Source organism: Moschus berezovskii, chromosome 9, assembly GCF_049115385.1.
Source record: "Moschus berezovskii isolate FMDL1 chromosome 9, NW_MosBer_1.0, whole genome shotgun sequence".
Classification (NCBI taxonomy): domain Eukaryota; kingdom Metazoa; phylum Chordata; class Mammalia; order Artiodactyla; family Moschidae; genus Moschus; species Moschus berezovskii.
This window is the reverse complement of record NC_142468.1, coordinates 20,846,074-20,868,877: the sequence shown is the minus strand read 5'-3', so window position 1 is coordinate 20,868,877 and position 22,804 is coordinate 20,846,074. Positions and strand designations below refer to the sequence as shown.

At 38.2% G+C, this 22,804-nt stretch overlaps 1 protein-coding gene across 5 annotated transcripts in view; it reads left to right on the top strand.

Moving 5' to 3' along the window:
• The window catches only part of PCNX1 (pecanex 1), a 187,112-nt gene that overhangs the window by 35,444 nt on the left and 128,864 nt on the right, over positions 1 to 22,804 (top strand). For all 5 annotated transcript variants that reach the window (XM_055436674.2, XM_055436675.2, XM_055436673.2 and 2 more), the window contains exons 3-5: positions 11,665 to 11,770; positions 18,114 to 18,159; positions 18,956 to 19,045. In XM_055436674.2, coding sequence (XP_055292649.2) covers positions 11,665 to 11,770; positions 18,114 to 18,159; positions 18,956 to 19,045 — 242 coding nt within the window. The remainder of the gene's footprint in view (positions 1 to 11,664; positions 11,771 to 18,113; positions 18,160 to 18,955; positions 19,046 to 22,804) is intronic.

Here is a 22,804-nt window from a genome sequence, read left to right as displayed (position 1 = left end):
CCCAACCTTTCCCAGCATCAGAGTCTTTTTCCAGTGAGTCAACTTGTCGCATGAGGTGGCCAGAGTATTGCAGTTTCAGCTTTAGCATCAGTCCCTCCAATGAACATCCAGGATTGATCTCCTTTAGAATGGACTGGTTGGATCTCCTTGCAGTATAAGGGACTCTCAAGAGTCTTCTCCAACACCACAGTTCAAAAGCATCGATTCTTTGGCGATCAGCTTTCTTCACAGTCCAACTCTCACATCCATACATGACCACGGGAAAAACCATTGCCTTGACTAGACGGACCTTGGTTGGCAAAGTAATGTCTCTGCTTTTTAATATACTATCAAGATTGGTCATAACTTTCCTTCCAAGGAGCAAGCGTCTTTTAATTTCATGGCTGCAATCAGCATCTGCAGTGATTTTGGAGCCCCAAAAAATAAAGTCTGACACTGTTTTATATAAAATATGTATACATCTTAAGCAAGCTGTGATAATATTTTACTTGACACTTATAATCTGTAGTTTTCCCTTTATTGTAAATTTTTTTTCAATTTTATATTCTCACCTTAGAAACAGCTGTTCCTTCCCTAGACCTTAGCATGACTGATTTCCTGTGTGGGGGTAACCCCTTCCTAGAGGCTTTCTTTTCCTGTCTCAGTTAAAATATTCTCCCTGCTGCTCAGTCATATTCTACCCTGTTACCTCAGCCTCAACCAGAGGAATTTAGTTGTTACAGTCAAAAGGTTGTGACTTTATAGAAATAATAGGTGTCCCTATTGTAACTCTTCAGTTGTTGCTTTATGAGCATACAACATTTTTAAGCTCATGCAGTCCTCAGAAGCAGTTCTGAGATGGATGCTGTTATTATCGCTGACTTACAGATGTGGAAAGTCAGGTGAGAAGGATCAAGTAATCCAGGCATTCGGGCTCTGGAGTCCATGCTTTTAACCACTGTGCCATGTTTCCACTCAGTATAATATATTGTACCAAGATACAAGTAATGCCATTAAAAGGGGGTATTCATCTTCTAAGACAGGGCAGTATTTCTGTGTCACCTCCAGTGCACTTTAAGCCTGTGTCCTTTTTCAGTTACATTTTCCTTCATCCCTAACATGATTATCCCATTTGTTCATTGAACAGATATTTTACTCCTGTGAAAATTTTATTCATAGCATAAATTACTATCTGAAAAAAATCTTACTTAATCATTTGTTTGCATTTATAAGTTTCTTGAAGGCAGTGCCTTGTTTTTCTTACAAACTGTCTTATTCCTAGGTTCTTGCACATTAATAGGTACTCAGTAAATATTTCAAATTGGTGAAAACATTTTTTTCCTGTGATAGTATTTTTTTTCCCCCTTGTGATAGTATTGTTTATGACTGCACAGTATTCCATTTTGTGGGTGTACAGTAGCTTAATTTAGCTATCTTGTTTTTAGTTATTTTCTATTTTAAATTCAAGTATTAGATCACTGTGATGTTTAAATTTTAAATGACTAAAATTTTTTTATCATGATTTAGCAGAAGTAGAATTACTCAAAAACTATACCCCATTTTTTAATATATATTGCCAAAGTCCAGAGAGTTTTACCCTTTAATTATTGTGATAAGCAGTTGGAGGGTTTTGTTTTGTTTTGTTTTTCCACTTTTGGCGGCATGGATTATTTAGTATTTTCACAAACTGGTAAATATCTCTTTGTTTAATTTTTTCAAGTTATCAGATTACTAGTGAAATGGAGGCATTTTTCTACACTTGATCTTAGCCAAAAGGCTGAGAAGCGGTAGAGGCGTTTTTCTTATGTTGTTCCATTTAAATTTGTTATTTTGCGAGTTGTATGTTTTTCTATCAGTGATTAGTTTTTTACTGTTGGTTTGGAGAAGATACTTATGAAGGGTATCAACTCATCTTTTATGTCAAATACTTTTCCTCACTTTATGGCATTTTATTTATGTGTTTATATGCCACAATTAATTTTTTTATGATCTGTTCTGTTCTATGCAAGTATTAGTTCTGTCTTTGATAGCAGGTTTTGTCAGATATTTTTCTTTCCCCAAATTATGTAAATTTTCATCTGTGTATACTTTCAGTATTTTTACCATTTTATCTTTTATTTTTAACTTGTAGTCAGTCTGAAGAACATTTCTAACTTTTTCTTCAGATTTGTTAGGACCAACAACATTGAATGAATAATGCATCGTTATGTCCATTTCTGGGCTCTGTTTTCTGCCCCATTGATCTCTCTCTTTGCTAATACACTGGCTTTCTAATATGCTTAATACTTAGCATTGTGAATCACTCTTCACTATTTTAAGATTATCTTGGTTATTCTCATGCATATGCTTAGTTTTTGGTGAGATGTTCCCTTGTCTGCTCATCCTCCAGAAAATCTCAGTAGAATTTTGATGATACTTGTATTAAATTTGGAGGGAACGCAGCTCTTAAAATAGAAAGCCCCACTTAGAGACATTGTGTGGTCATTGTACAGTCACTCAGTATTGTCTGGCTCTTCTATGAACTGCAGCAAGCCAGGCCTCTCTGTCCCTCACCGTCTCCCAGAGTTTGCCCAAGTTCACGTCCACTGCATCAGTGATGCCATCCAGCCATCTCATCCTCTAATGCCTTCTTCTCCTTTTGCCTTTAATCTTTCCCAGCATCAGGGATTTTTCCAGTGAGTCAGCTGTTCACATCATGTGACCAAAATACTGGAGCTTAGCTTCAGCATCAGTCTTTCCGATGAATATTCAGGACTGATTTCCTTTAGAATTGACTGGTTTGTTCTCCTTGTTGTCCAAGGGACTCCCTTGTATATGTATATGGTGTATGTGCATTAATTTTTTAGTGGATTCTACATAGTTCTTAAGTCTATTCTATTTCTGTTATGAAATGCATACCCCCATTTAGTGGGTAAGCAAAGAGAATGTATATTCTGCACTTAATCTGCCAGGGGTTTGAATCAGTTCCTGATAGTATGACCTTGGGAGAGTTAAGCTTTTATGCCTTGGCTTCCTCATCTGAATGATGTGACAAATAATAGTACTACCTCTAGGATTCAGTTCATTTGAGTTCAGTCCCTCAGTCGTGTTTCTTTGCGATCCCGTGAACCACAGAACGCCAGGCCTTCCTGTCCATCACCAACTCCAGGAATTTACCCAAATTCACGTCCATTGAGTCGGTGATGCCATCCAACCATCTCATCCTCTGTCATTCCCTTCTCCTCCTGCCCTCAATCTTTCCTGCATCAGGGCCTTTTCAAATGAGTCAGCTCTTTGTATGAGGTGGCCAAAGTATTGGAGCTTCAGCTTCAACATCAGTCCTTCCAGTGAACACCCAGGACTGATCTCCTTTAGGATGGACTGGTTGGATCTCCTTGCAGTCCAAGGGACTCTCTAGAGTCTTCTCCAACACCACAGTTCAAAAGCATCAATTCTTTGGCGCTCAGCTTTCTTTATAGTCCAGCTCTCACATCCACACATGACTACTGGAAAAACCATAGCCTTGACTAGACAGACCTTTGTTGGCAAAGTAATGTCTCTGCTTTTTAATATACTATCTAGGTTGGTCATAACTTTCCTTCCAAGGAGTAAGCGTCTTTTAATTTCATGGCTACAATCAGCATCCGCAGTGATTTTGGAGCCCAAGAAAATAAAGTCAGCCACTGTTTCCACTGTTTTCCCATCTATTTGCCATGAAATGATGGGACCGGATGCCATGATCTTAGTTTGCTGAATGTTGAGCTTTAAGCCAACTTTTTCACTCTCCTCTCTCCCTTTCATCAAGAGTCTCTTTAGTTCTTCCCTTTCTGCCATAAGGGTGGTGTCATCTGCATATCTGAGGTTATCGATATTTCTCCTGGCAATCTTGATTGCAGCTTGTGCTTCTTCCAGCCCAACATTTCTCATGATATATTCTGCATATAAGTTAAATAAGCAGGGTGACAATATACAGCCTTGATGTATTCCTTTTCCCATTTGGAACCAGTCTGTTGTTCCATGTTGAGTTCTAACTGTTGCTTCCTGACCTGCATATAGGTTTCTCAAGAGGCAGGTCTGGTGGTCTGGTATTCCCATCTCTTTCAGAATTTCCCACAGTTTATTGTGATCTACACAGTGAAAGGCTTTGGCATAGTCAATAAAGCAGAAATAGATGTTTTTCTGGAACTCTCTTGCCTTTTCAATGATCCAGCAGATATTGATAATTTGATCTCTGGTTCCTGTGCCTTTTCTAAAACCAGCTTGAACATCTGGAAGTTCATGGTTCACGTATTGCTGAAGCCTGATTGGAGAATTTTGAGCATTACTTTACTAGTGTGTAAGATGAGTGCGATTGTGCGGTAGTTTGAGCATTCTTTGGCATTGCCTTTCTTTGGGATTGGAATGAAAACTGACCTTTTCCAGTCCTGTGGCCACTGCTGAGTTTTCCAAATTTACTGACATATTGAGTGCAGCACTTTCACAGCATCATTTTAGGATTATGAGCTTAAATGAGATCATATATGCAAAGCACTTAGAACTATTTCTGATACGTGGATCAACTCAGTAGTTGCTAGCTCTTATTCTGTATAAGTTGCATATGATTAGTTCTGGATAATTGTATATATTCTTAATGCTTATGTTGTTTATCTTTTCTATTTGCTTTTAGTTTTCAAAAAAATTTTATTGTGAAATATATTTCAAACAGTATATCAAGTATATGTATAATTTATAGAATAATAACCAAGTGAATACTTACCCACCACACAACTTAAGTAATAGGACATTATACAAATATAAGTCTTTCTTATTTCATTCTACCCTTTTCCTTTTAGGAGTGATCTTTATTTTTAAATTTTTTATTAATAACTCCCTTGGTTTACTGTTAAACAGTCTTTGTAGGTAGTCCTAAACCTGTTATTACTTAATTTTGTCTGCCTAAGACATCCTACTCCAGTACTCTTGCCTGGAAAATCCCATGGATGGAGGAGCCTGGTAGGCTGCAGTCCGTGGTGTCGCTAAGGGTCGGACACGACTGAGCGACCTCACTTTCACTTTTCATTTTCACACATTGGAGAAGGAAATGGCAACCCACTCCAGTGTTCTTGCCTGGAGAGTCCCAGGGACGGGGGAGCCTTGTGGGCTTCCGTCTATGGGGTCACACAGAGTCGGACACGATTGAAGTGACTTAGCATCAGCAGCAGCAAGACATCCTAAAGACAGTCATACTGTTTGTCTTTCTCTGTGAAGGGCTTTTTTTTGTGCAGAATTTCATATTTTGTAGACTTAACGCATGTTGATGCTTCCAGCTATTATTAGTGTTTGCTCTTGTATAGTCTACGACTGTTGGAGTAGACTACAGTTTATCCATTTTTCTGTTGATAGTCATTCAGATTATCTCTAGGTTTTTTGCTCAGATGACACATTATATATGTTTCTTTGGCCACATGTGTGTATCTAATATTTGTAAGCTGGTTCACAGGGCATTTTCACATTCAGTTTTATTAGGTAATTCCAAGCTTTTTCTCAGAACAACAATACCAGTTTATACTGTCACCACTAGTGTGTGAAAGTCCTTATTGTTTCACGTCCTCAATATTTGATTTTGTTATTGTTTTTGTAAGTTTTACTAGTTTTCCATTATAACAGTTGAGTGTTAGATGTGTCTTATTTTGACTTCTATCAGTAGTTAACCTTTCTGATTACTAATGAGGCAGAACATCTTACCTCACATATACGGTCCATTTAAGCTTTCTGTTCTTTCCAGTGCCTGTTTATTTCTTGTTCATTTTCTTTGGAGTTCTCCTTTTTTTATTAAGAAGAAGGAGTTCAAGAAAGAGGGGACATATGTATACCTATGGCTGATTCATGTTGATGTATGGCAGAAACCAATATAATATTGTAAAGCAATTATCCTTTAATTAAAAATAAATAAACTAAAAACATATATCTTCATTATATTACTCCTTTGTTGGTTATATACATTACAGATGTCTTTTTCCAGTTTATAGCTTGTCATTTTACTTTTCTTAAGATTTCTTATGATTATCATCCATTTCTTAAATTTATAGTTTATTGATTTTTTTTGGTAATTAACTTTTTTGTGTCTTATTTGAGAAATTATTTTCTACCCAGATATCAAAAGACACTCTCAAAGATTGTCTTTTTAAATTTTCATGTTTCTTTTGTTTTCACATTTCAGTTGTACTGGAAATTATTATGATCTGTTGTCAGGTATGGATTTAGGATTTGTTTTTCTTTATATATAACTGGCTTAATCAGTATTTGTTATAAGACTATCTTTTCCTTTTTGACCTGTGGTACTCACTTTATCATAAATTGTTTTCACATGTGGTGGGTATGTTTCTGGGCTGTATTCTGTTCTGTTAATATAGTTTATGTCTATGTAATTACTACACAGTCATAATTGCTGTAGCTTTGTAACATGACTTTTGATACCTAGTGGGGCAAACCTTGTACCTTGTTTATTTTCAAGAGTGACTTTGCTACTCTTGATCTTTGATACAAACTTTAGAGTCTGCTAGGCAAAGTCTACAAGGACTTAAGAGTTTTTATTAGAGTTACATTGGATATGTAGATTCGTCTGCTGAGAACTGATATCCTTACAATATTGAATCTTTCCATTTATTTATTCTTTTTTAATGTCTTTCAGTAAAGATTTATCATTTCTCCATTAAAAGTCTTTCATAACTTTTATTAAATTCTATCAACTTTTTCTAATTACTTTTTTTGTCCCTCTAAATGTAGCAGTTTACTTTGTTTCCAGCAACGTTATTAAACTCCCTTATTAATGGGAAAATTTTGTAGGTTATTTCTTGATTTGCTGCAAATGATGACAGTTTTATTTCTTCCTTTCTATGCCTTATTCTTCTTGTTTAAATTTTCATTGGCTATAACTTCTAACACATGGTTAAATTGAAACAATATTGGTGTACATCTTTGTCTTTAATCTTAAAGAAAGTGTCTTTAAGCGTCACCATTAAATAAGATCTTTTTTACAGAATTTGTTTTTGACATCTCCTTTCCTTCACTCTCCCACTGACGAATCTCTGTTCTAAGGAACAGAAATGAACAGGAAAACAAATACACTTATTTTCAGAGCCTATCACTATGCTTGGTACATCAGAGCTGTCAGTTGGTTGCGTGGATGAACAAATGTAGTAGGACTGACTGCTTCTGCTTCTGGTTGCCATTGGCTGTTGTATGGAAGCTCAGAAATAATGATCTTAAATCTTGATCTTAAAGAGTCAATGTCATTTATATATGTATTACATTTTTAACGTTTCAGGAGAGGAAATTAGCACGTTGAATTTTAGAATATGAATATGTGAAGACAGAACATATCTTTTTTCTGTTTCTCGTGCAGTGATGCTTGCAATATTGTAAATTAAGGATTCATTTAAAATGTATGCAGGTGAATTTTAGGCTAAATTTTCTGAAGATTTATTCTGTTTAAGGACTTCATTTTTATATATTCATGCTTTTATGAACATCCTTGTGGTCTTGATTAGATTTGTAAGTTTAGTACTGAGGTGGTACTGTGAAGTTCTAGTTGTAGCCTGAGCTGTTACTGATATTAATTATCAACAAATTGATTTGTGACATCTTCTTTATAATTCAGATTAGACCCTTTCTACTATCCTCTTTCCCCTGTACCTGCTTTTTTTTTTTTCTTTTTTTAAACAGATGAGGAAATTAAGTCATAAAGGTAGCGATTCCCTGAATTTGGTCAGTTTGGTCTACTGCTTACCACAGTAGACCACTTTGCTTCTGTGGGAATTGTAAACTACTTACTTTCCAGGTACGTGCTGAAATCACCATTGCCGAAAATCTACAAGCCTTATTGGTAAAGAAAATTCTTAGTCAATTTATATATTAGGACACTGATAATTGACTAAAAGTTCTGTTTCTTAATTTGTAGAGAAGAGAAAGGTACAGCAGGTTTGCGAGAGGATTTAGTTTTTTTCTATAAAAAGAACTGTTTGTTTTTTCTTTCATCTTTTTTCTTCCTAAGTACCTCTTTCCACTCATTGTTGACCATTGAGCATTAGATCTAGATTATTTTTTCTCCGCTGGAGATGACCCTTCCCCATAGGAGATACTTCGCAATATTTGGAGACACTTTTGGTTATCACAGGGAGAAATGCTACCAGCATCTGGTGGATAGAAGTCAAGGATGCTGCTAACCCTCCTAACAATGCACAAGATGGTTCCCTGCAGCTGAGAATATGTGGCCTGAAATGTCAATCGTGCTGATGTTAAGAAACCTTCTGTAGGTAATGGAGTTTATTTTTGGTTTTGAACTGGAAAGAGAACTTCAGTGCCTATTTTTTAAAAGGCATTATTGATATCTTAGACTGTGTCCTTTAGACTTAGACCTGGTGTTCAAATCTTATATCAGTCCTTACTGGTTACGAGTACCTACATTCTCGTGTGAAAGGAAGAAAAGCAGAAAGAACAGATATGATAACACACTGTAGAGTGCTGAGTAAGTATTATTTGTGAACTCCCTTCCCACCTGAATTCCATATACCAATGACTTGGCTTACCTTGTGTACTCCTCTGAGAACTTAGGCAAGGTTTTACACCTTTCAGTTTTCAGTTTTTCATCTGTGTAATGAGGATGATAGTGTTTATAGCATAGATTTTAGGGGAATGTTTCATGAGAAAATGCAAATAAAACATGTGCCTCTGTGACTAGACTATATTAAATAGTAAATTTTGATTTGTTATTAATTTTATGTTCTAATTGTAATCATTTGAACTTGCTCTCAGAAGTGATACATAAAGCTAAGAAAGATTGTTCATCACCTGATCGTTGAATAAGCAAAATGTGTTCTATCTTTACAATGGAAAATTTGGCCATAGAAAGATATAAAGCACTGATACATACTACAACGTATATGAACCTTGAAAACGCGCTAAGTAAAAGAAGCCAGTTACAAAAGATTAGTGGTTGCTGAGGGCTGATGGGAGGACAGAGGTGGGTTAATAGCTAACTGGGTTTGCTTTTGAGATGATAAAGGTGTTTTAAAATTAACTGTGGTGATGATGCCTCACCACATTCACTTCATGAGTATATTAAAAATCGTCAGATTGTGCAGTTTCAGTGGATGAATTGTGTGGTATGTGAATTGCAGATCACTGCAGCTGATGCATAGGTACTAGGGAAGACGAGCGCTGTCTGTCCTTTCTGTGGTGTCGAACATTTTGTTCCTTGGTTTTCACCGTGCTGACCATCTTCTGATTCTTTGCAGTCTGGATTAGAGGAGGCTTTCCAGTGGAGTTAGCAGTAACATTGCTGGTTGTCAATCCTCACTCATTCAGTGGGTGCTAACTGCTTGTATATACACACTTAAGATTTTGCCAAATTAGAAAAGTATTTCTCATTCTGGCCTAGATAGCCGGTGTGACTTAACACCAAATGTCCAGCACACTTGAACATATTCCAGTTTTCTCACACATGGACATTTGTACGTGGAGTCTGCCCTCATATTCATAACTGAGTTCCATTATATCTTGTTTTTATAGATGGGTAACTCAGGCAGTCGGAGAAGGCAATGGCAAGCCACTCCAGTACTATTGCCTAGAAAATCCCATGAATGGAGGAGCCTGGTAGGCTGCAGTCCGTGGGGTCGCTAAGGGTCAGACACGACTGAGCGACTTCACTTTCACTTTTCACTTTCCACTTTCACACATTGGAGAAGGAAATGGCAACCCACTCCAGTGTTCTTGCCTGGAGAATCCCAGGGACGGGGGAGCCTGGTGGGCTTCCGTCTATGGGGTCACACAGAGTCGGACACGACTGAAGTGACTTAGCAGCAGCAGCAGCAGCAACTCAGGCAGTAAAGAATCCGCCTGCAATTCAGAAGACCCAGGTTCAATCCCTGGGTTGGGAAGATCCCCTGGAGAAGGAAATGGCAACCCACTCCAGTATTCTTGCCTGGGGAATCCAGGCAACAATGGACAGAGGAGCCTGGCAGGCTATAGTTCATGGGGTCACAAAGAGTCGGACACTACTGAGCAATTAACAACAAGTTAGAAAGCTGATTTCCATTGTTGGACATTAATTAGCCAACTGTAGTCAGTGGCCTAGACTTAGGAACCCAGTAAGTGAATAGGGACATGATGATTATTGGACCGTTAATTTTAAAAAACACACTAGAATTCAAACAACTTTAGTGATAAATGCATAAATGGAAGGTGTACTTGTTAGCAGGTTCTATTTGCCTGTATATTTTGATTACAGTTGATGGAATATCCCACCTAAACAGGGTTAAGGTAATTTATGGCTCACAATAGTGAAAAGTCTCTGCTTAAGGGATGTCATCAGATGTGGCAGTGTGCAGAATTTCAGATAACTTCCTGACTTTGGTTCCTTTTATGAGGCTGTGCTTTTCTTTTAGTTGGTTCCTCAGACAGGTTCTCCCCTTACAGCTGTAAAATGGCTACAGTGGCTCCATGACTCATGACTCTTCTCAGCATTTAAGACAAGCAGATACAAAGGAGTTTCTTCTCTCAATAGTAAAGCACTTCTGACCTGAGTTGGGTCATACGCTTATTCTGGAACTACTAATTGTTTAGACCAAGAGATTGGGATATGCTGATTGACTTTGGGCAGTAGAGCTTCCCCCTAACCCTGAGAGTGGGGTCAGCATTACCCCAGCCATATGGAGCTTGGGTTGAGGTGATTCACCAGAAGAATTTGGGATTGCTATTTCTTTTTGTTAACAAGGAGGTTGAATTAGATGCCAAATGGTAAAATAACCTATGTCCACAATAATGTTCAGCATATATATTAGAGCTTTTATCCTTGGTAATGATAGCTAAAAAATTCATAGACTGTATATCAGGTAGAGTGAATAAAAAACTTGGAGCAAAAGATAGGCTCATGATAACTTTTAGGCCTGAATTATTCTAAAAGTTTGTTCTAGAGGAACCTTATTATAAAATGGTATTAAGTGCTTTGAAATTTGTCGTGATCTTTTTTCCTTATTTTGGGATGCCATTATCTTTAAGTACTTTAAGTGGACTTCTCAGTTATTTGAACTTAGTACTTTTCTCTTATGTCTCTAATGCCTGTTTTTACTTCATAACATCATTTCAGTTTTTTAAACTTGTGCCTTCTAACTCAGCACATACAAATCTAAAACCTTAGGTTTCCAGTTCTGTAAAACAAGTTAGTGTCCCAGTTAAATTCTGTTAACTTTAGAAGTACAGATACAAATAGCTTGACCAGAATCATCGTTCTCGTGCATGTTCTTTATTGTGTTAGGCAGCTTAGACTGTACTCTCGGAGAGAACCGGTTGTGTAAGATCTCATTACCTTCTGACCAATTTCTCTTTGCTGTTGGGAAACAAAAGGCAAATCATCTCTTTGCTACAGTGGTTTTATGGCACATATCATAAAGTGCATGCTATATTCAGTATGGTACAATTATTATCAAGGCCAGTTTCTAATACTGAGTGGATGTAGACAGATTGGGAGAGAGTTTTAGATATTTTGGAATAGTGATGTGGTTATAAAATAATTCAAATTATTGGACTTACAAAGGAAGAATAATTTTTTTCTATTTTCTATATTAAATACATGAACCTCTTAGTTTTACAGGAAAAAAGTATAACTTAAAACAATTGGTGTCAGAATAAGGACAATTATTCTCTTTTTCTCTTTTTTTTCCCCCATAGTGATCCTGGTGGGGGGATTGAAATGGCTGAGTTCATTCGAGAGGCCACACCCCCAGTTGGTTGTAGTTCAAGAAATTCTTATGCTGGCTTGGATCCAAGCAACCAGGTAGGAACCTGTGCTATTCTATTTTGCTTTTTTCCTTCCTCCTGATGGTGGTCTCAGGTGTTCTCTTGTCTGTTACAGTCAGTTGATGTTTGGGTTTATCTTGCTGATAGTTTTTTGATTTGTTTACTGATCGTTGTTTATTACTATTGCACAGAACTTTCACATTAATTAAGTACTTTGTTGCTGAGCGCATACCACATGCTCATTGCCTGGGGTAGTTTTGATCAAGGTAGTTGCGGTGAATGCCCTTAGGAACTTGTACTTATTTACCTTCACAGTGTCTGTATTGGCAACATCTCAATCTCTTTTTGTGGAATGAAATGGCTTAGTTCTTAAATATGGCTACACTTTTTGTATTATTAATTAAACGTGCACTTTTTTCTTACTGACGAATATTAGCAGATTACCGTCGGGAGTAAGCCTATGATTTTGCAACAAACTTTTGAACAGCCACACGTTTTACTTTTTTTTGGTAGGACTGACAAAAGGACAGCAGTGGCTAACCACGTTTGGTAACTATACTCTTGGCATTGTGTCCATTAGACTTGCCCTGTTGCAGGAAAGAGAGTGGGGCATGAGAGGATGGTCACATCCTAGGTCACATCCGTGTCCCTGGGACAGTTGCCGAGTGTGGGTTTGTAGCTTCACACAGGAAAGAATTCAAGAGGTGCCATCGTAAAGTGAAAGAAGGGTTATTCAGGCAGGAAACGCACTCCACAGATAAGAGTGTGGACCATCTCAGAAGCTAAGAGAAGCCCAGGGTATGGTGTTGTCAGGTTTTATAGGGTTAAGTAGTTTCCTGTCACTTAACCCTATAGTGATAGTGAAGTCGCTCAGTCGTGTCCCACTGTTTGTGACCCCATGGACTGTAGCCTACCAGGCTCTTCCATCCATGGAATTTTCCAGGCAAGAGTACTGGTGTGGGTTACCATTTCCTTCTCCAGGGGATCTTCCCAACCCAGGGATCAAACCCAGGTCTCCCACATTGTAGGCAGATGCTTCACCGGCTGAGCCACCTGGGAAGTCCCAGTTTCATAGGCTAATGAGTGGGAGGAGTATTCCAGCCATTTTGGGGAATGGGTGGGAATTTCCAGGAATTGGGCCACTGCCTACTTTTTGACCCTTATGATGAAACTGTCATGGCACCTGTGGGTGTGTCATTTAGCTTGCTGATGTGTGTTTTTTTTTAATTGAAGTATAATAGCTTTACATTATTGTATTAGTTTCTGCTGTAAAACAAAGTGTATCAGCTATATATATACATATATCCCCTTCTTCTTGGACTTTCTCCCCCTCAACTCATCCCACCCCTGTAGGTCATCACAGAGCACTGAGCTGAGCTCCATGTGCGATACAGCAGGTTCCCACTGTTGCTGTTCAGTCACTAAGTCGTATCTGACTCTTTGTGGCCCCACGGACTGCAGCACACCATGCTCCTCAGTCTTCCATTATCTCTTGGAGCTTCCTCAAGTTCACGTCCCTTGAGTCGGTGATGCTATCTGACTACCTCATCTTCTGCTGTCCCCTTCTCCTTTTGCCTTCAATCTCCCAGCATCAGGGTGTTTTTCAATGAGTCCACTTTTTGCAGCAGGTGGCCAAAGTATTGGAGCTTCAGCATCAGTCCTTCCAATGAATATTCAGGGTTGATTTCATTTAGAATTGACTGGTTTGATCTTGCTGTCCAAGGGAATCTCAAGAGTCTTATCCAGCACCACAATTCAAAAGCATCAGTTCTTCAGTGCTCAGCCTTCTTTATGTTCCAGCTCTCACATGTGTACAGGATTACTGAAAAAACTCTTGTTAACCTTTGTCCTGCTTCATTTTGTACTTCATGGCCAAACTTGCCTTATTCCGGGTTTCTCTTGACTTCCTACTTTTGCATTCCAATCACCTGTGATGAAAAGAGCATTTTTTTTTTTTTTTTTTTTTGGATGGTAGTTCTAGAAGGTCTTGTAGGTCTTCACAGAAGCAGTCAACTTCAGCTTCTTTGACATTAGTGGTGGGGTATGGATTTGGATTACTGTGATGTTGAATGATTTGTCTTGGAAATGAACTGAAATCATTCTCTTGTTTTTGAGATTGCACCCAAGTCCTACATTTCAGACTCTTGTTGAGTGAGGGCTACTTCATTTCTTAAGGATTCTTGCCCACAGTAGTAAATATAATGTCAACTGAATTAAATTCACCCATTCCCATCCATTTTAGTTCACTGATTCCTAAGATGTTGATGTTCACTCTTACCATCTCCTGCTTGGCTACATCCAATCTACCTTGATTCATGGACTTAACATTCCAGATTCCTATGCATATGGTTCTTTATAGCATTGGACTTACTTTTACAGACACATCCACATCTGAGCGTCGTTTCCGCTTTGACCCAGCCGCTTCATTTTTCTGGAGCTATATTAGTGATTGCCTCCCCACTCTTCCCCATTAGCATATTGGACACCTTCCGACCTAGGGGGTCTCAGCTTCTGGTGTCATATCTTTTTGCCTTATCTTAGTGTTCATGGGATTCTCAAGGCAAGAATACTGGAGTGCTTTGCCATTTCCTTCAATGGATCACATTTTGTCTGAACTCTTCAATATGACCTATCTGTCTTGGGTGGCCCTGCACAGCGGCATGACTCAGTAGCTTCATTGAGTTATGCAAGTCCCTTTGCCACGACAAGGCTGTGTTTCATGAAGGGGTTCCCACTAGCTATTTGTTGTACACACGGTAGTATATATGTGTCATCCCAGTCTCCCAATTCTTTTCACCCTCTCCTTCTTCCCTTGCTGATGTATTTCGATGAGTGTATACTAAGGCCCAAGGTCTAAGAGAAGTAGGCTATTTTGGACCTAGTTGGTTCTAATCATTTTATGTCATTTCCTTGGGTTATGTCATTCTTTTAAAGCTTATGTCCTACCCCTGTCCTGTCTCAGCCCTACTTGTTTTAGGGAGGGAGTCCTGACATCTTGAATATAATTAACTCATGTCAGCACATCTGACTGATTTGGTTTTCCTTAAAATATTAACTCTTGTATTAAAAAGGGCAGATATCAGAAGCTACTGTGCTACTTGGATTTTGGTGTTTTAGTTTTATACTGTTTATAACAAAAGAAATTATTGACGTAATTATTGTTATCCTTTAGGAAAGCTGAAATGAGGAAGTAAGTTGGACTTTTTGTATATTGATAGAGATATTATCAGTACAAAGATACCGCGTTTCTTGTACATGTTTTATTATATAGCTCTTACTATGTGTTATGATAGTTGTTTATACATGTCTTCAGTACTAGATGGTGAACTCCTCGAGCACTGGAGCACTGTCGTAGTCATTGGTGCCGTTCTTGCCTTCATGCCACATTCATCCTTCTCCTTTCCATCTTCTATTCTCCGTTTCCCTACCCCCACCCCACCCCTATTTTTTAATCTGTTGCTTATATTCCTCTCTTTCTGTCACTTTCCTTCCTTAAAATATTTTACTGCCTGATAGTATTTAAGGCATTTTGCGTGTCTGGGATGTGGAGTGGGTCTTACCCTCTCCACATCTTACCCTCAAAGGGTTTGCAATTTCATGCATGCTCAGTTGTGTCCAACTGTTTGCGACCCCATGAACTGTAGCCCACCAGACTCTTCTGTCCATGGGGTTTTCAAGGCAAAAATATTGGAGTGGGTTGCCGTTTCAATTTCATATTAGATATCTATAAGTAACTGAAGTTATGATATATGACCAAGGAAATATAAGTAAAAGGTGCAAAGTAATAGTTGCCATAGGGATGGTACAGAAAAGGGGCTAATGATTTCCAAGGAGAAAATAAATGTTTCCAGCTAGAGAGATGGCAAGGTTTCATGGAGGAGGTAGCCTTGCCTGATTGCCTTTAGTTAGAAGTAATTTTTGTTCTCTGATGTTCATAATTGTACCTGGACTTTCCTTTGGTCCTTCTCAAGGAGAAGAAACACTGGAGCATTTTAGTTTGTGCAGATCTATTAAGGAAAACTTCACCTCTAAGTGTATGCAGATACCATTTTTTTCTTAATTTTTTCCTTTTCTAAATGTGTTTATTTTTAGAAAGTTAGCAGATGAAGAAAAGCAGCAAGAAGAAAATAAAATCATCTATAATGTCATAATAAAAAAAAGTTTTTAAACAAAGAGATTTTAGTGTGCTTGCTCTTTGGCACTTGACTCTCGTCACTTTGACTCTCGTCACTGACTATATCATGAATGTTAATACTAATTAAGTGTTTCCTGCAGTGAACATCTTGAAAACTGCATTGCATTCTTTTATTTGTATGTACTGTGGTTTATATTTTCAGTCCCTTACTGTTTCACATGTGAACAGTAACAACCCCATTATATTTGGGGGGATAAGCTTGAAACAGTTCAGAAAAGCATGAAGGATAAAAATATAACCACACATTGTATCTGTTAAGATTGCTTTTGTCACCAAGTAATAGAACTCAACTAATTAAGTGACTTAAAGAAATAGGAGTTTGTCACCTACATTTGGAGCTGGTTGTATAGCATTTGTTCAGCAATGTATAGCAACTAAACATTATTAGGGCTCTGGGTTGAAATTTCCCTAGGCCTTTTGGCTTTCTCTCAGAGTTGCAGAATGAGCACAGCAGCTTCAATTATGATCCCGTTGAAAAGTGAAAAAGCAAGTGACAGTCTGGGGCAGAGTTGTCCTTGGTCATCATCGTCTCAGACACAGGGAGGTCTTTCCCCAAAGACTTCCAATAGACTCTCCCAGACATTCATTGACCAGAACGAGGGCACACACCTAGATGAGAGTCTGGGTTCTCTCTTCATAAATCAAAAGATACACGTCCAACATTTGAACAAAATGAGAGGCTTGTTAAGGAGAGAAAAAGGAAACACTTTGAGGTTGTGAGCAAATGACTACTGTATGCATATTCAAAAACTTTTCTTTTTTTTTAAGTTTAGACTCTTAGAAGGATGCCACGAAATGGTACTTTCTGGTTTGCTTACTTGTTTGTAAGCTTCTGTCTAGGAAGTTATGTGTTTATTATTCTAGTAGAAAAATAACTTGTTGGTTTTTTAACTTATTTATTTAGCAGGTGTGTTTAGAATGAAACTCTTTTTGCAGTAAAATGCTTTTGGGGCCTTTTTCTCCCTGTCTATTGCAGTGCTTTTTGTGGCTAATTGAAAGCAGATATCAGGAAAGAGCAGGAGAATCAAACTTAATAAACTGTTCAAAAATATTGCAAAGCTCATTTTTTTGTCTATACTGCTTATTAGTAGTTTTAACCTATATGCATATGCTTATTTTTGCTGTTTTTCACTGACATATAGCTTTCATATGTGTAGTGTGTGTATATTAAGTGTATAGCTCAGTATGTTTTTACATAAAGTGTACACCCATTTAATTGCCATCCGGACCAAGAAAGTCTCTCATGCCCTTTTAAAGTCATTATTAGCTATACTTTTACCAAATTTCTCATTGTATACTTCTGTTCAGTTGAATCAGCTGAAGGGAAAGATTTGGCAAAGTTGCAAATATTCTGTAAATGTTCTTGGTTTTAGTATAAAGATATTAAATTTGCTTGACTATTCTCTTCTTGAATCCCTTGAAAACAGGTTATAACAAGAACTACTCAGACTTGTTGATACAGTAACTGCCATGTTGTTATATTTGGTTTCCTTAATGTGTTCATGGAATTTGTGGTATTTGTTTATATGATTGTTATGATAGTATAATACATGATGGTTATAAAATTTTAGGAAAATTGTATACCATCTTGAGTATAAGCCCTGAAAACTCCACAGATTTGTAATAGTGTTCTGTTTATGGAGTTTGTGCTAAAAATTCCTTTTTCTTAAATGCCTTAGTTTTTTTTTTGTTACTGTTTCTAAAAAATGCGTTATAGCAGCCTACAAAGAACTTTCTGCCTGAAACTCAGGATGGTGCATGTTGATGCACTAGCAATTCGGCAGGAAGATTGAGGTTGCTCTTTGTTACTGTTTTATCCTCCAGACTTTCCCTTTATAGTCCCTGATAAGTCTACATTTATTTCAGGTAGACTTGACACCTAGTTTTTTTTGTTTATAACTGGAACATGTCGTGATGCAATATATAACTGATAACGATCGTTTGAGATGGGAGGCTCTCCCCCGGAGGCTCCACCAGTCCTGAGCACGCGGCGGGGTTCAGCGTCCTGGCCTGTGTGTACTGGGTGCGCCGCACACGCTGCAGCAGAGTGTGGCTCTGAAACATCGTGGCCTTTTGGTGAAAGTGACTGATAACTTGTTTTGATCATATAATTTCATTTGATAATCTTGCTAGTCTATGCTGATGGCATAGCTAGCATTGTGTTTACTTCATGTCGTGTTTTCAGATTGGATCTGGCTCCTCTCGTCTTGGCACAGCAGCAACTGTTAAAGGTGGGTGTGGTCTCCCCTGAACATTACCTCTGACTTTCTGTTTCTTTTTGGTCATAGTAAAGATAATTAATTGTATCGTGTATTTACATGTAATGAAAAGTCATTCTTGAAATTATTTTGTGGATAAAATTATGTGTCTTGTATTAAAGATTGCTTGTTTTAAATTGTGGTCCCCTTTTCAACATGACTGAGTGACTTTCACTTTTTTTATTATCCAAATTTCATAATAGTATTTTAACCACTTGGATTACACTGTATGAATTGTACGTTTTGATCCTTAAGAAACTTCTTTGCCTTGAGGGAAAATGCTTTCATGGGTTTTAGTGGGGTTCATAGAAAACGAACTTAATGTGAAACCTTCAAATTAGGCACAAATTAGACATTAAAAAATTTTTTTTCCAATGCATCATGTATATCATTTATTCAATACATCTATGTCAAATAAATTCATTATTATTTTGCCCTGCAATTTTATAACTTTCTAATTTTTCTGGGAGGAAATTGTTTCAAGTTATTACATAATTTGCATTTCATTTTTAAAACTTCTTTTGAAAGAAATAGTTGTATTAGCTAGTATTATGAGGCCTTTCCATATTTGGTTTGTAGCATATGTGATCTGATAGTCCATGATGCTTCCTATAAGTTTAATGCATCTTCTTTTATTGTAACCCTTGATACAAAAACTGCTTTAGTTAATAAATATCTCCTATACTCTCTTATGTCCTTCCCTGTTATGCCACCTGTACAGCTTTTGCTTTTAATATAATATCTTCTTGGGTTTCTCTTAACTTTGTAGGAGATACAGACACCGCTAAGACTTCTGATGATATCAGTTTAAGTCTGGGCCAGAGCTCTAGTCTTTGTAAGGAGGGAAGTGAAGAACAAGGTAAGAACAATTTACTTCATGGCAGCATCATGTATTGTGATGACCAGGGTGAGTTTCTGCCATGTGCTGCTCATATTTTGGCAGAAGTTTATAATAATTTAGTGTGGTTTTTTAGAAACATTAAAATAAAATGATTCGCTATCATAACAGTGGCACAGTGTTATAAGTACTCATAGCTTTTGGAATTCAGCTTAACATGTTCTGCCAAGTAAACAGAGAAACTTTGTGAGCATATGCCGTTGAGTGAATATGAGATGGGAGATAAGAATCTGCTATTCCTTTAGTTGGTCAGAGCATCTTGCTTAGCTTACTGATAACCTAGTATGTAAAGCTGTTCTTTTCCATTCAGTATGACCTCTAAATGCCAACTGCTGCATACGTTGCCCGACTGCAGAAACAACAGTGTGTTTGACAGAGAAGTAACTTGCTGTTGGACTTACTGAGAAACTGTCTGCCTCCAACATGGTGTCTTCCTGTAGCAGATTTGTAATGTACATTTTGGTTTTAAGTGATTTTTTTTTCTCCTTATTCAACTTCATTGTAAATGAGTACTTTGGATTTTATAGAGTTCTTTTTTTTTTTTCCTAAGAACTGCCACATTTCTGAGTTTGATTTTTAATTTGCAGACATGAAAGGATGGATATGCCATACCCATTTCCAGTTGAGACTATCCCAGGTTATATAATCAATGAGCCAGAATTGGATTAGAAACCTGTCTTCCTATTTCTAGCCTGTTTTTGTTGTTGTTGTTGTTAGCTTTTGGGTGATGTTTGATAGGCAGGCAGACTGATAAATTTCCTATTATGCTTAATTATGAAACTTATTTATAGGGTTACAAATCGATCATTGAATGGAGACATTTTCCCGCTAATTTACTGTTTTACCCAGGTTTGATTCTTACAAGTATATTTTGTTAGAATTTTAGGTTTATCACTGTAATTGCTTTTGGAGAATTGCAGTACCTCATCATTATTTATTTGCTTTGGTGGACCACCCCTCACAGCCTATCCCGTCCCTTTAAAAAATACGTTTGAATGCACTGTATGGTCTGAAAGCTATTTTCTTATAAAAGGGTAAGGTGAATTCATCTCTGAGAATCACAGTGTTCTTTTGTATAATACGTAATCAGCAGTGTCTCAGAAACTGGCTAGTGATCTTAGAGGGGCTAGTGCCGCTGCACTTATGGGTCATAGGTCTCTTTATTTTCATCTGGGAATTACTTTGTGTGAGCAGGAATGGTGTGGTCTGGCGGGTTGGGAATTGTATTCACATAGCTCTGCCCTGGCAGGTGCATGTTGATGTAGACAGTGATGACGTGGACAGTCACTGAGTCCTTACTGCTGCCCTGTGAAGAGTCAGCACACTTCTCCTGTGAAGCTTTGTCAGCCACATGGTCTCTGTTGCTATTCAGCTTTGTTGTTGTAGAGTGAAAGAGGCTGTAAACAACCTAGGAATGAGTGGGAATGACTTTGTTATACTAAAGCTTTATTTACAAAAGCAGGCAGAAAGCCACTTTGGCTCTCCAGGCCTTAGTTAATCAAACCCTGGTTTAGGTCATCTTTTAAGTGCTTGATGTGCATTCACCCAGTTAATCTTCATGACAGGCATTTGAAGTTCACAGTGTTGTTATTCTCACTTTACAGAGGAGTGAAGTTGTAAGAAACTTGCCCCAAATCACCCATCTGCAAAGTAGCAGTCCTGTAGTTCAAATCTAGTTCTAAATTCTGCTTTTAATCACTATCCTATTACTGCTTTCATACAGTTTTATAACTTGCTTTTATCATATAACATTTTTCCCATGTATTTAGCAATTATTATTGAGTACTCATGTGTGCCTGATACCATTCTAAGTACTAGAAATGAGTTGATGAACAGACATAATTTTCTGCCATTGTGATTTTCATACTGTTAGTATGGAAACATGCTGCTGTGAATCAAATGTGTATGTAGTATTAGAGACAGGGATGCAGAGTGGCGGGTGGGCGCTGTGGGCGTTCTAGGTTTAAATATTATAGAATGGTCGAGGGGAAACCTTGCTGAGAGCAGAGACCTGAAGGAGAAGGAGTGAGCTGTTCAGGATATTTGGGAGGAGTGAGACTGCCTCTGTGCCAGAGGTAACAGCATAGGCAGAAGTCCCAATGCAGGAATATGCCTGTCAGAAATAGTGTGGCTGGTGCAGAGTGAGTGAGGTGCCAGATTACAGTCTTGTAAGCTGTTTTATTTTATATATTTATTTTTAAAAAACTATTTATTTATCTGCCTGTGCTGGGCCCTTGTTGTGGCATGCAGGATTTTTAGCTGTGGCATGCAGACTCTTAGTTGCAGCATGTGGGATCTAGTTCCCTGATGAGGAATAGAACCCAGGCCCTCTGCATTGGGAGCACAGAGACACTGGACCACCAGGGAAGCCCCTTGTAAGCCATTTTAGAGATTGTGCTTTCAATTTCCAATGAGATGAACAGCTGCATAGAGTTTTGAGCAGGGAAGTATCATCATCTCTATTACACTGTGACGGTCATGTTGGCTCATGTGTTGTTTGAGTGTGTATCCAAAGGGGCAGAGGCTGGTGCAGTTAGCAGTGATCGCAGTAATCAGAGCACAGACCAGGGTAGTGAGAAGTGGTCTGACCGTGTGTGCTCAGTTGCTCAGTTGTGTCCAACTCTGCGACCACATGGACTGTAGCCTCCAGGCACCTCTGTCCATGGGGATGCTTCAGGCTAGAATAGTGGAGTGGGTTGCCATGCTCTTTCCAGGGCATCTTCCCAACCCAGGGATTGAACCCAGGTCTCCTGCATTGCAGGTGGATTCTTTACCAGCTGAGCCACCAGGGAAGCCCAGTCTGACTGTGGCAGGTGTTAATGAAAGGATATGATGGATTTGGAAATAGCATGTGAAAGAAATAATAGTCATAGATGACTCTAAAGATTCTGGGGTTAAATAATAGGGAGGATAGATTGTCCATTAACTGAAAAGGAGAAAACTTAGAAGGAGTGATTTAGAAGTAGGGAGAGCATGGTGAAGGGCATGAGAGGGCGTTCATTTTGGCCATATGAGTTGCTTTAGGACCTCTAAACAGTAGTAATTAGTAGATAATTAGATAGGCTTGGATTTTAGATAAGAAATCTGTGTTGAAGTTTTAAATTTAGGAGTTTTCAGTGTATAAATAAAAAAAAGATTCAGTTATGTCAAATGTGGGGTTGGGTTAGTATCAGGTTCATGAACTAGCAGGAATGCCTGTGTGGTTAGTTGGGCCTGGAGTTCAGGCAGCCGGGTTCCCTGGTCCGGATCCCTGTAGGTCTTGGCTGAGGTTTGGCACCACCTAGTGGCTATTGTTCATTCTGGTTTAAATAGCTGAGACACTGCTGGCTCTCTGGCTGCTTCAGTTGGTTAGCAGCTAGTTGACTAGTTGGCACTCATTTTATCAACCTGATTCAGAATGATTAGGAGAAAACGGAGGTTGTGGGGATGTGTCATGTGTGTTTTCTAAGAAGGGATTATCTGCAGTTTCCCTCCTCAGCTTCACTCGTGTCTTCCCTACCCAAGATCACAACTCTAGTCCATCCCTATATGAGTACTGAGGCTGGGTAGAAGGTGGAGGAACTAATTACAAGTATTTCTGAATTTTAGTTATTATGGGGCCAGAAAATTGGATGAGGCATATGAGAGAGGGTATAGGCAGAAAAATGAAGGAGTTCCAACTGTTGAGCTCTGAGCCTCTGCAGTCTGATAAATCCAGGAGACTGAATTGGAGCAACTGGT